Source organism: Scardinius erythrophthalmus, assembly GCF_964197995.2.
Source record: "Scardinius erythrophthalmus genome assembly, chromosome: 5".
NCBI classification, from domain to species: Eukaryota; Metazoa; Chordata; class Actinopteri; order Cypriniformes; family Leuciscidae; genus Scardinius; species Scardinius erythrophthalmus.
The window spans coordinates 31143912-31157543 of record NC_138225.1 but is presented as its reverse complement, the minus strand read 5'-3'; the positions used below and the strand labels follow the sequence as shown (position 1 = coordinate 31157543).

Genomic DNA, 13632 nt, shown 5'->3' with positions numbered 1-13632 from the left:
TCCTCAGCCCCTGCATACATTTTGTTTTAAAATAGATATTGATCAAATTCTTGAAATAAATTACCCCCTCAATGTTGTTCATCAGCTATTCTCAGTTTAGTGATAGGCAGCTCCCTCGAGTTATGCTCAGCTGAACTTAATTAGTTTTGTTTTTAACATTGCTTTTAACATTCATTGCTGGGGGAAAACTTTTAATGTAATCTGTACAAGTAGTTCAAACTACTCATATCTGACATATACTGTAAAGCTTCATTGTTAAACACTTCACTTAAAATACGTATATGCATTTCTCTGAATTTTTATTGAATTGCAATTCTGCTTCCTTTAATTCAAATTCGAATTGTAATTCTAGATCCTGTTTTTGACATCAATTCAAATTCAAGAATTGAATTGGAATTAAGGAGTCATTCTCAATTCAATTCTGAATTGTGCACAAGCCTGATGTGCAGATGGTGGGCGGATGACTATTTTTAAAGCGGATTCAGGTGATGTTTCAGCTGATCCGCGCATCTCTAGTTGGGACGCAGATGTATTTTGATCAGCAAAAACTAAAAATTTTAACCACCACATATTTAAAGGGTAAAATTTAAATATTTAATTTATTTATATATTTAAATGTAATCATTGCAATCTTATTAAGGTTATTTGTTACTCCTTTAATATTTAATAGACTACATATTAATAATATACTGTCACGATCACCAGCTGGAGTGCCCTTGAGAGCCACCAGGGGGCACTCCATCTCGGACTATTGTTCATTGCCATTCCATCCCCCATAATCCGCTGTTGTTTCATCATCACTGATTGTCTACAGCTGTTACTCATTAGCTCTGTCTCACAAGGACCTAGAAAATTAATAATTTATGATACACAATTGTTCAATGCACAGCGTGTTTTTTATATTGAACATGAATGGACAGCTTATAAAACATCAATGGACATAGGCTATGCCTTATTACAAAATACTGGCACAAGCAGAATTCAAAGGACTGCTGGGGAAACTAACAAAGCAGTTGTGAGTCATGTTGATGCATGTCTTATTGAACATAGCGAAAGGCTTTTACAAAAAAAGAGAAGATACATTCACTTTCTCAATCCCCAAGAGAGTCATCCTTTGAAGGTTGTTCAGTTATCCTACAGTGCACTCAAAGAACTTCAGTATGTAGCCTATTTGTGACTCAAAAAACCTTTGCCTAAGAACTCCAGTGGTCCCCAAGTATCTTTCCATGTTGTACATAGTAGCTGCATAATTTTTTTATTTTTTTTGCATAATTTTGTAACAGTCACAGCCTCGAACGGAGCAACACACACATTCATCATTTATTACAGAAAACAATGAACATGCTTGCAATTTTGTATTGTTCAACTTTTCACAAAACATGAAGTCTCTTATCACAGTTACATGAAGGCTTTTAAATCTCTATTCGTGGCTTCATTTTTACACTCTGTTAAATTGTGTTATTCTAACCTCTTTTGAGATGCATGACCCATACACAGCACCGCATCAGAAAAGATTAGCTGACTCTTTGCAGAACCTAATGCTTATCTCTCCTATTTCAAAACAAAATGGTCCAGTTTTTTATGTCATGTAGATTTATACAGCACACCTGCCTGTTATATAAGCCTTCATTAGGCCACAGAAGAAAATGGCAATAAAAATGGGCCCCTTCGCCCCTAATTTAGGTGCTACTGTTTAGCCTTTAGATGATTCACCATCCCACTGACACTGTCCCATTGGTACAGAGCACATAAAATCAAACAGAATCTTCATTAAACAATATACCCGTAGCCCTGAATAAAAAGCTGATTTTTATCACATTATCATATTAGTGCAGTGAGGCAAACATTAGTATATCCATTGGGATTGACTTTGAATATGCACCTCCTGAACTTTCATTTGCAACCAGATAAATCCTAAATCTTAGAAATCATAAATCTTAGAAACATTATAGAGAATGAGATTTATGCTGTATGCAGTACTCACACACTTGCTCACTTTTAGATTATTTGGTATGAATCAACATTGTTGCAAAAATACCATAGTTACGTACATGGTAACATAGCTAAACCATTTATTTATTTGTTTAGACAAACTAACAAATACATTCTATGACACATTATGCTAAAATGAGAAGAGTTACTGTAATACCAGTTTTCTCATTAGTTTGTTTTAGGCAAATAAATTAACTAAATAAATCTAAAATGAAAGAAATAATGTTCAGACATAATAATCATAACTGATGTGTCTGTCTCTCTCTCTTCTTTGGAAGCCCATTTTCAGCTAATTGCTAACTGACAGACACTTAAGACTTCCTTACACTTAAGAGTTCCTTACAGACTGTGAATGACACTTTTGCTCAATATTTATATCTTTAGCACATTCTATCCCTCTATTCAGTAATAACTATATGTTTCCACTTTATTTAGATCACTTTAGACATTAACGTTGCAAGTACGTCAACTATCAGTCATAGACTGTAGACTGTCAGTAGACTTTTAGGTTATGGTTAGGTGTTAGGATTCGGGTAGTAGAATAAGTTGACTTGTAGTTGCCAAGTTACTTATAGTCAGTAGAATGTCTGTTTGGGGAACATCAATAAAGTGTTAGCAGATATTAAGCAGACAGTCTACTGATACTCTAATGAGAGTTAGTTGACATGTAGGCTACTGTAAACCCTAACGCTCAAAATAATTAATTGGTTTGAGTAGGACAAACTTAAATTAAACTAATTAGTTCAGTCAAATTAACTTTTATGAGTATTTAGCACTTTCTTTTTCTTTCAAGTACACAGAACTGATATATTTTAAGTAAACTGAACTGTTTCATTGTTTTGAGTTTTATGAAATGATTTATTTTAATTTAAACAAATTTAAGTTTAACTGAAACGGCTGGGATGTCTATTTCCCAGCATGCTTTGCCGATGGCACTTGAATGGGAGAGTAAATGCTAAAATTAAGTGTAATATAATGTTTTTTTTTGGTGCAAGATTAATGTTAAGTGGGAGATTGAGTATTGATTAATGTTTTGTTATGCTAATTCAGAAGAATTTCTGTTAATGTTGGTTTTAGGATAGTTACCATCATGGTGACAAGTGGTGCATGCGGCTTGATTTGAGAGCAAATATAATCTTTATTTTGTTGCACTCATGCAGCAAGTGCTGTAACACACTATTGTTAGCATGATAACAATAGTATGTTAGCAAACTAGCTTTTTAAAACTATAAGTTAATATTAATGAAAGTGTTCACATTGAGATTACATGAAGGTTTTAATTTAAATGTATGAAATAGTGTACTCTGATTTTAATTGTTCTTAACTTGAAATGTTTAAGTACAAACTTAAAATCTGCCAGTTCTGCTTACTTAAACTTTGAATTTCAAAACTTAAAAAAATTGAGGCAATCGATTGCCTTAAATTTTTTGATTTCTGCTAACTTATTCAGGTTAGTAGAATGTCTGACTATCAAAATAAAGTCTTACATAATAGTTATTCCTGCATGTCATTATTTTTTTTATTCATGTGCCCTCATATTATTTAATCTAAACAACTGCCTTCCTCTTGCAACGACATCTCTTCTCTTCTAATATGTCTGTAACAGAGTTGACAAACAATACTAGAAAGAAATAATTTTTTTCGTTAAAAGAGAAAAAAGAAATATCGTTTTTGGCAAGCAATGAATAATTAAAATGGAATATGTTTTCAATAAGATACTGGAACAAATTTCTGATAGTTAACAGTTTTTTTTCTTAACTTTTTTGAAATGCAAAATGTATCTCCAATTATAGAATCATTCACATGTTTTTCAGTGTGAGGGAGGGACAACCTGTCACTTGTCACATGAGATCACAGCAAAGCAAACCACAATGGTCCAACGATCCAGTTAAACAAATGATAATATCCTTTTCACTTGGATATATAGCGAAGAAAAGACCATCGCAACTTCTTTCATGCATATTTTAAAACAATTAGTTCACCCCAAAAGTGAAAACTCACCTCACCTAAAACACAAAATCAGATGTTAGACAGTAAGACAGTTACCATTCACTTTCATTATCTGGAAACAGATCCAGTGAAAGTGAATGGAGACTGAATCTGTCTGTCCCCAACTTTCTACTAAGCATCTTATTTTGTGACCCATGGAATAAAGAAATTCATGCAGGTTTGGGACAACATAAGGGTGATTAAATAACAGAATTTACATTTTTGGGGAATTATACCTTTATGTAGGAAGGAATCAGTGGGAATGGGTGCCCTGTTCACAAACACTAGTGAATAGTGCCCCCTATTGCTGATACACATAGCTATGTCAATATAAATACGATCACAGAACGGTGATAACATGATTATATAGAACCTTAAAAAGCACTAATACAATTGTAAATTAAATTGAAATCAATTGCACCAAATAATTATTATATAATTGATTAAATAAAGCAAGAATCTCAGCTTCAAAGCAAAAAGGTCACCCAGCAAAATAAATAATAAAAACACTTTGTGCTTTACTGTTTACCTTTTTGATGTTTTGTGTGTCCTGTAGTCCGAAGCTGAAACTATCACACTGGACGCAAGTAGAGCCTAGACTAGAGCAATTCAATGCTGTGTCCATCACCATGCGCGCTGTGACGCTTAAAAGCGCATCATCACTCCGCCAGTCTCTCCGCCAGTCTCTCTCTCCCCTTCTCCATCGTGCTCGCGCATTGTTCACTGACAGTTCGCTGAAGATTGTGGAACTGACACCGGCAGCTATGCTTCGCTTGGAAAACTTGCTGAAACTACGAATTATGGCACGCAATATGTCGGAGTTCTCTTTAAGAGGAAATTAAATTCATTCGTAAACAATAATTCAGGTGTTACTCGTTATAAAAATCTTTCAAAAGACTATGTCCTATGTCTCTCCTTGGAGGACCAAGCGAACGAGGAGTTCGTTTTTACCTGGAAACAGGTAGTACTTTGGGGAAACTGGGTATATAAAAAGGTAAGAAAGACTGATATTGCCTGGTTGGCTACAAGAAGCACTCTGTCTGTGTATGTTTTTATTATTATTTGTTAATATATTTAAAAGTGTTAATGACACAATGTGTAATGTTGTTGTGGTAAAAATTAGATAATATCAGTAGGGATATGCATATAATTAATAGACTAGCTCTAGTTGCTACTCTGCATTTTAGTATTTACAAGTAGCTGAAGCCCATACTGTATAAGTGCTCTCATTGTAATTTTCTGATAGATAAAACGGCCTATTATAAGCACTTTAAAGATATGTTTATCTGTATTCTGTTCGATTTAATTTATCCTCTGTGAGATGTATGGTGATTATTTAATTGAAAAAATAAAATAAATAGAATCTTTACTTCAGTTGCATGCCATATCAAAACAATGTGAGTGTCAGGCAGAATTGACACATGATTATTTGATCCAGACTGTATTTCACGACTCTGTTAATTGTGTGCTTCACAAATGAACTCCCAATACAAATGAAGTAGCCAATAAAATATTTCAGATTACATATAACCAGGCTCAAAGTCATCTGAAGTGTTGATGTGTCTACATTCTTATCAATTTTGAGTGATTACAGAGGCAAATGTTATTGCAGAGTGTAGATCACTGCAAGCCACTTTATGAAAAGTAGGTTAGTGGTAGGGCGTTATTTGTCAATAATCAATAGCTTACAATATGCTTAATTAATTATACAACTGGAGGTCGGAGAGATAAACAGATTTGTTCAGTAGCAACTGCATACGAGAGAGGTTGAAAGCAAAAAAGGGAGACTATAATACCAGAAAGACAAAGGCTTGATATTGTTTGAGGGGAACTGTGGGAATAAAGCCCATCTCTCAACTCTATTCTATTATCCTCAGATCTAAAATGAACGAAACACTGGACCTGAACTTTACCCTTGTGGATGATGGTAACTGGACTTTTCTCAATGGCTCTGGTGAATTCTTCTTACCTCAGAACAACATCACATATGTTGGATATTACCTCCATCAGCCATCGGTAGCAGCAGTCTTTATAGTGTCCTACCTTCTCATTTTCCTGGTCTGTATGGTCGGAAATGGAGTGGTGTGCTTCATTGTGTTGCGGAGCAAAAACATGCGCACTGTCACCAACCTTTTCATCCTCAACCTCGCCATCAGTGACCTTCTTGTTGGGATTTTCTGCATGCCCACAACGCTTCTTGACAACATTATTACAGGTCAGTGCAATGCCAGGAACCATATATGTAATTATTTGCATCTTCATTAAAGTCTCTTGTTCTAGCTAAGGTTATAAATGCTTGAATATTCAACTGACATTTATGAATCTCCCTAGGGCTGTCGTGACCAGAAAAGTGACCATCTATTCTAGTAGTATTCTAGGCTTCAGTTAACACTGAGTTAATGTTGTGTGTGGCAGTAGAGGATGCTGTTCACCATTAGAATGACAGATTTAAGATAGGAACATGAAAAGCTATTCATGACAAGTTGGACCACAATTTTCATAAAGATTTACATTTAGAAGTGCTGCTAGACTATAAAAAATGTTTTTGGTGCCACCCATTAGTGATAGGGAGTCACCATCAGTTTCTGAAATATAGTCATATGTTCTTGCATTTGTATCACATAACCATAGCCACAAGACAAAACTGCTACAAATTATGTATGCTTAGATAAACGAGATATACAGATAAAGTTGGTTCTTTACATAGTCTGTTTATTTCAAACAGACTGTGCCATTGCTTTAACTGCATTGACATGTCTTACAGATGTGTTTCAGCTATTCTGAAACCGCTTAAATAAGATCCAGCTCTGAATCTAAAATAAAATGCCTTTGCATCTTGATTATGAGATTGTTGCTAGTTATGCAATTTGTTTTTGTTGTTCTGGCAAAGTGCTAATTTCTCTGGTGTGTATGAAGTAACCATAACAAGTTAGTTAATTAGAAGCGAATGGATAATACCAAATCATAACTGATAAACTATACTTCTGTCATCTACTGCCACTATATTTATGTGAACATTACTTTTATGTAAAGAAATTTGAGTGTATATAAATTAAGTTGAGGTGGCAATTTACCTCCAGCACAAAATGAAAGGACGCCAAGTGTCATACACATACATGTGTAACAACACTGCTGCTATATTCACTCACTGTCAACTCACTCACTCACATTTGTATTTAATATTCTTTTTTTTTTTTTTTTTTTTTTTTTTTTTTTTTAACTGCAAGACCATTGCCATATTAATAACTGATATACTCATGGCAATTTATAACTATGTTACGTTTTGGTGAATTGGTGGCGAATTGTATGAAATACTTTCTCTCTCGTATGTGTTAAAACAATCTGCTGACGGCCCACTGATGGTTAGTTTTAGGGGTGGGGTTAGGAGTGGACCTACTAATCAAATCCCTTATATTAATACAAATTTGCTACCAATTACCAAAAAAAAAAAAAAATCATGACAAGGCTGACAAATTCATGAAAGTACTTTTAGTACTATTTTAATGCTGTAGGTAGAATCAGACACTGAAAGAGAAACAAATTGGATTCTAAGAAAGCACAGTCTTTCTTTGGAACCTTCTGCTGAGAGGTAGGAATTGTGTGTTTCCATAGAGACAAAGTCATTGGCAAGTTGGGAGTAGTGTACATTGGTGAAATAACAAATTACAAATAAAGAAATTTAAATTGTACTTCAAGTAGTTTAAAAATGGTGTACTTTTACTTGAGTACATTTTAAGTGATGTGACTGTACATTTACTCTAATATCTTCGCTCCGTTTGTGGTTGTTACATGCTTGTTTTAATTTTATTTTATGCATCTGGGGAAGTATTTGTATCATGCAATGCCTAAATCAAAAATTTTCATTAACTGGATCATTGAGGTTGCATTTAACTCAACTTTTAGACATACTCACAAACTTCACCTCAGGGGAATCGCCACCGCCATTTTGAAGTGTGTTAAATTTCGTCAAGTGGACGAGGGAAGTTTATTTGGACAGACCCTCGACCCCTTGATTTTGACAGAGGGAGCGAGTCTACTCAACATGTACACTTCAGGCAGATCCTTAGACCACGATGCAACATGATTGTGATGTCACAGCAGATCACGCTTAATTTACTTCCACCCCACACAATTAGTGTGTGATATTGCCGTTATTTTGAGATTTAACCGCATTTATGATTGTACCATTAAGTTGACAGTTCTTTTTTTTTTTTTGGCGGACCAGATTCAGTATGCACCTTATTGGTGACCCATGTCATTATTTGCATCTCTGTCAGTGCGTAATGTAGATGTGATAAAACTACAGCTCGTTAATAATCAACATTTTTTGTGTGATCCATTTCATACAGTCATACAGTCCATCTTCATTTAGTGAGTGCACTTGCACTAGGGCTGCACATTTTGGTTAAAATGCCATACGATTATTGAGGTAAATATTGCGATTGCGATAAGCCATTGTGATATAATAACCAAATGGTTTCATGAGTCAACTTGCTTGGTTCTCAAGGAAAATGCTCTCACAGATTATTGATAATGCTGAAATGTGTATTTCTCAACTCGTACTAGCAACAACAACTAAATGATTGAGAACACCTATAATGATCAATAAGCCATTGATGTCTGGATAAAAGGGATTCCGTCATTGCAATTGAAAGCTATCAATTTTTAAAAAACATTTATTAGGCTTAAAAAATATAACTTTTAATTTAAGTGAACTTCAAACAATCCCCACATAAAGCCATAAAAAAAAAACAATAAAAAAAACACTCACATATCATATTTACCTGTGTCCTTCCTGTCTTACAGGTAGGACATACATAAATTGAATAAAGTTATCAAACAGTCTGTGCTGCATAATTATAAATTATAAATTATATATAGACTAATCCTTATTAAAGTTACAAAAGTTATTTAGTCAAGAGCAGTGAGTAATTTTCTTTGTTCCATTTGTTCTTTGAATAACTTTAAAGACAGAGATAATTAGTGGCTACTGTGTACTGACCCTTTAAGTCCAGCCGCTGCTGACAGATCTCGCGCGTGCTTCATTCTCTCTCACGAGTTACAACTCTTTACGTTCATCATAATGCTGCGTTCACACCAAACGCGAATAGAGCGTCTGGCGCGAGTGTTTTCCATGTTAAGTCAACGCCTAGCTTAAAGGTCCCGTTCTTCGTGATCCCATGTTTCAAACTTTAGTTAGTGTGTAATGTTGTTGTTAGAGTATAAATAATATCTGTAAAATTATAAAGCTCAAAGTTCAATGCCAAGCGAGATATTTTATTTAACAGAGGTTGACTACATAAAACGGCTCGTTTGGACTACATCCCTCTACTTCCTTCTTTAATGACGTCACTAGAACCGTGTTTTGACTAACCTCCGCCCACAGGAATGCTCCCTCAACTCTACCGAAATTCGTTCATGTACTTGCGCACTTCTTATAACTTACTGTGTTTACTCAGCTCTTACGGTGATTTTCTGAAGTAAAACTGACGCTTCATCTTTTGTGTGATGTACAATAAACTTGATTAAACTCATCAGTATATGTTTGATCATCATTCGGACCTGGTCCGAAACAGCAGACTTGTAGGCTATTAATAATGGATACATACAAGCAGATGACAAATACGTTATAATAACCGTAATTAGACTACTAAACTATACCTGGCTGTTCCATCTCTATACAGCACTCTGACTCTGTAAGCATTATTGTCCGACTCAAAATGAACACCGTTACTGAGAGTTTCTGATATTATCATCATTCCGTGAGATGAAATTGTCCTGAGAGACTGAAGCCGAGCTCATGAAGCTCCGCCCCCTGGGTCGTCCAGCAGCAACTTATTTGCATTTAAATAAGTGTGTATTTAAATTACCACTGTGGGCAGGACCAATACATCTGGGGAGGCGAGACCCGAACTGAATTGTGTAACCCTTTTCAACTGTGCGCATAAGGTCTCCTAACAGGTCAGCCTGGTAGGCTTTCAGCAGTGATATTGTGTGAAGACCAGCTGCTGAATAAGCCTTACCCACCAAAGGTTTGGTTGGTTATGTCGGGGCCTTTAGGGACGATGCAGTCTGAGAGGAGAGAGAGCTGGCCAGCATCTCTTCCACCTTAGGCATCTCCCCATAACCGTACTCTTTGTAGTCTAATAGCTACGAATAGTGTGATGTTTGTGCACTATACGCACAATAAGAGACTGGCTTATTCCATGAACTCAACACCTCGGTGTGGAAATTGGGAAAAAACGGCAGTCCCAACGAGGAGGCTGTGACCTAGAGGGCGGGAAATGTGCATCTAATTTACTTTTGGGATGCATGCTCTGCTTCTTGGCTGGTCAGTCGATGTTTAACCTGGCAACAGCGCAAGTCACAAACTCCACCAGCTCCTCATATGCAGGAGAGTGAGGTGGCGAATCCTCAGTATCTCCTGCATCGATGATTAAAACATCTAACTCCTCAGAGCTAGAATTGCAGCACCGGTGCCTTGCTTGGGGCAACAGAAACCACAGCACGTGCTTCCAAACCCTGAGAAAATCATTGGACTGATTTCTATCACGCGGAGCGTTCCCACAGTGTCATTCAACACAGCGTGAGTTCCCTTGAAAGGGAATTTCATTCAATATGTATTTTAAATATAATACATATTCTTTTAATTCAAGTGTTCAATTTGCACTTAAGTATATTATTTTAAAGTATATTATTTCTGTAATAAGTACTCTTTTTAAAAGTGTGATAGACTGTACTTTTTCACAAGGTGTATGACCTCATATAGATGAACTCAAAGATAGATGGATGACACAGAGACTAAAAGCAACAAAACTCAAATTCTGAATTCTAAATTCTGTTTTTTATAAACATTTAAAATCCCCCTGTAGTCAATCATTTTATCACTTAAAACTCGTTTGATCACCAAAATTACATATTTAAATGTTTTTTTCCTGTGAAAATAATTTATTCATGCCTTAAAACAGCTTGAATGTATCTCTGCATCCTTGCTTTATTTAGTATACGTAGTCCATGAATATGCACATTAGTCCCCTCCTCCACTCAATCACAGCAGCTCAGACTACCTGATCCACTCGGTCAACTTTACTGTAGTAAACACTGCAATACCGGTTTAATTTAGCCATATATGTTTGAACCAGAAACCGATTCAGAAGAAGAAGAGGAAGAGTTAGGCTTGTCTACAAGTCGATGTTTCAGAATGGTAACACGTTTTATGTATCGCTCTCAATGTCGCACACAAGGGCGTAGATTTGGTTTGAACATTGGGGGGGTTGAAAAATTATTCTGCATTATTTTTCATGTGATCATGGTATAAATATTGGGGGGGGTTGTAATGCAAAGATTTAAATATTGGGGGGGTTATCTCCCCCCTAACCCCCCCCACAAACTACGCCCCTGGTCGCACATATGACTAATTGATATGAATAGTCTTTGACTACATTATCAAACAGCAAGTAATGTGTTGCTAATGTTACACAAACACTTTGAACAATTTAGAACGTCAGTAAAAAAGGCATATAGTTCATCATAACATTGTTGTATGCATAATATACATATTTTACCAGCTATATTGCTAAATCCAAATTTTTCAGATCAACAGAAAAATATACTAGGATAACCTGGCTTCTCTTGATGCTATAAGAAAATGGGAATGTGACATCATGATTGACAGCTGTGATTGACAGCTTCCCTAAATGAAGTAGTCACTGAGGCACCAATGGACATTTTTGGGGATTTTTAGGAGGAGATTGGAGTTTCAGCTTTAATTTCTACATGCCCATGACTGTTTATTTCACACTTACATAATGAGTTGATCTGCAGTAAACTGATTGATATTGCGGCTCTGTCATGTAGAGAAATGCCGAAAGGCCTGGGAGAAGATAGGAAGGCTCAGTACAAGGGAGTGGTTTTCAAAATTCCAGACGTGATTTATTTTAGAAGTTGCATCTTCAAGAAGCAGTCCACAAGGTGCACAAAAATAAACAAAGAAACAAAAGAAACAAAAAAAAAACACTTAATGCAACAAACACTGGTGTTACAAAACCAAAAATAAAATGCTGTGAGCAGCAAAACTGGCACTAAACAATGCCAAGTGGCACATCCACATTGGTAACAGCATGTCTCACCTCAGACAAGTTCAAATGTTTGCACAGAATTCACAGGATGCAACCTCCTTTACTCTGCTCAGACCTTTGTTTAAATACACAAGTTTCCCGCCCAAACACTGGTGGATCAAACCATATGCCCGGGGGGAACCTTTCTCCAAATCACACAACAGACTTTCACAGCAAAACATTTGTAGCTACATAACTAATATACATTCTCATAAACTCATTTTTTCCTAAAGTAACCATAATACAAACATACATAACATGCATAACAAACACTCAAACATTAACACCTCATAGCACTCATGTCTCCCTCCATTTTGTAAAATGGTACGTTCCGGATATGCGCACTACCAGAACCCATCTCTAAACACTGGATTAGACAGACAAGATCTAATATGTGCTGTAGAATGCAAACTTACACAATAAATAATTTAACAAACAAGGGCTCTTGTATCCTTCACCACATTAACACATGGAACACATGATCTTGGAACTGTCCATCAACATACCCATTGTCAACACACAAAATACAACAAACTTTAGGCTGGCACCCTAGTGATGATGTAATTAACCTAGCCCATCATCACAGGCTCCACTTCACGCTCACAACTGCGCAGACTCTGGTCCTGCGCTCACTACTGCACAGAATCAGGTTCCAAATCTGCAAAAGATGTCAGTGCCATAGGACTTTGGCGGCTTCACTTTTCACCAATGGAAAAGAGTGAAGGGGCGTCATCCATCTTTTTTTAGTCTATGATTTGCACATAATTTGTCTTAAAACATTAAAAACACCACATAGTCATATAAACAATGTAAGGATGGCGCCAGTATGTCTGGTCGACCCCTCGATGAAACAAAAGGCCCTCCTGAAAATTAACACTTGAACTATCTCCTGCATATGTAACAGGGATTTCTGAGATGCAGCACACAGTGCAGTTCACACTTCACACACACTCCCCTTCATCCCCCCTCCTCCTCACCTAAAATACACTGAAAACCTATGCAATGTAAACTATGTACAAGAAGTATCTATGCATGTTTGATATCATTTAAAGTGTCTCAGTGCACCTGGTAAAATGTTCTCATTCTCCCAACCATAATGAAAAGTTAAAAGAAGTTATAAAATATGAGAAAAGTGAATCCCTTAAAGGTGTTTCCCTCCCCCAGATCCTCCATTCAGACTATACCTCCTGTATGTAAAACAAGAACCTATTCAAATACAAATTCTGATCTCACAGTGTGAATCCCTGAATAGGGAACCAAAATCTAATTATAATGACAGACGCCACCATTTGGTAAGAATATTGAATTATCTGGGTATATAAGGAAAATGTGTAGAAAAGTTAGAGGAGTCTGTAGTAATTTTGTTGACAGGTAATTTCTACAAATTCCGTGATTTCTTAATTATTATTATTATTGGTATGCTTCACTGATGATTTTATTCTTTTAAATTGGATTTTTAATTATTACTTCATTACCTGGTCAATAAATTGGAAACGTTTGATCTTATTCTGACTGACTCTGAGATTGTTTTTTC

General features: G+C 36.0%; 1 protein-coding gene across 1 annotated transcript in view; it reads left to right on the top strand.

The window, feature by feature from the left end:
* Nucleotides 1-5865: 5865 nt before the first annotated feature.
* Nucleotides 5866-13632, top strand: part of npffr2a (neuropeptide FF receptor 2a) — a gene marked incomplete at both ends in the record, with an annotated part of 50315 nt that continues 42548 nt past the window's right edge. The window contains one exon of the mRNA XM_081365106.1: nucleotides 5866-6196. Within this exon, the coding sequence (XP_081221232.1) occupies nucleotides 5866-6196 (331 nt within the window). The remainder of the gene's footprint in view (nucleotides 6197-13632) is intronic.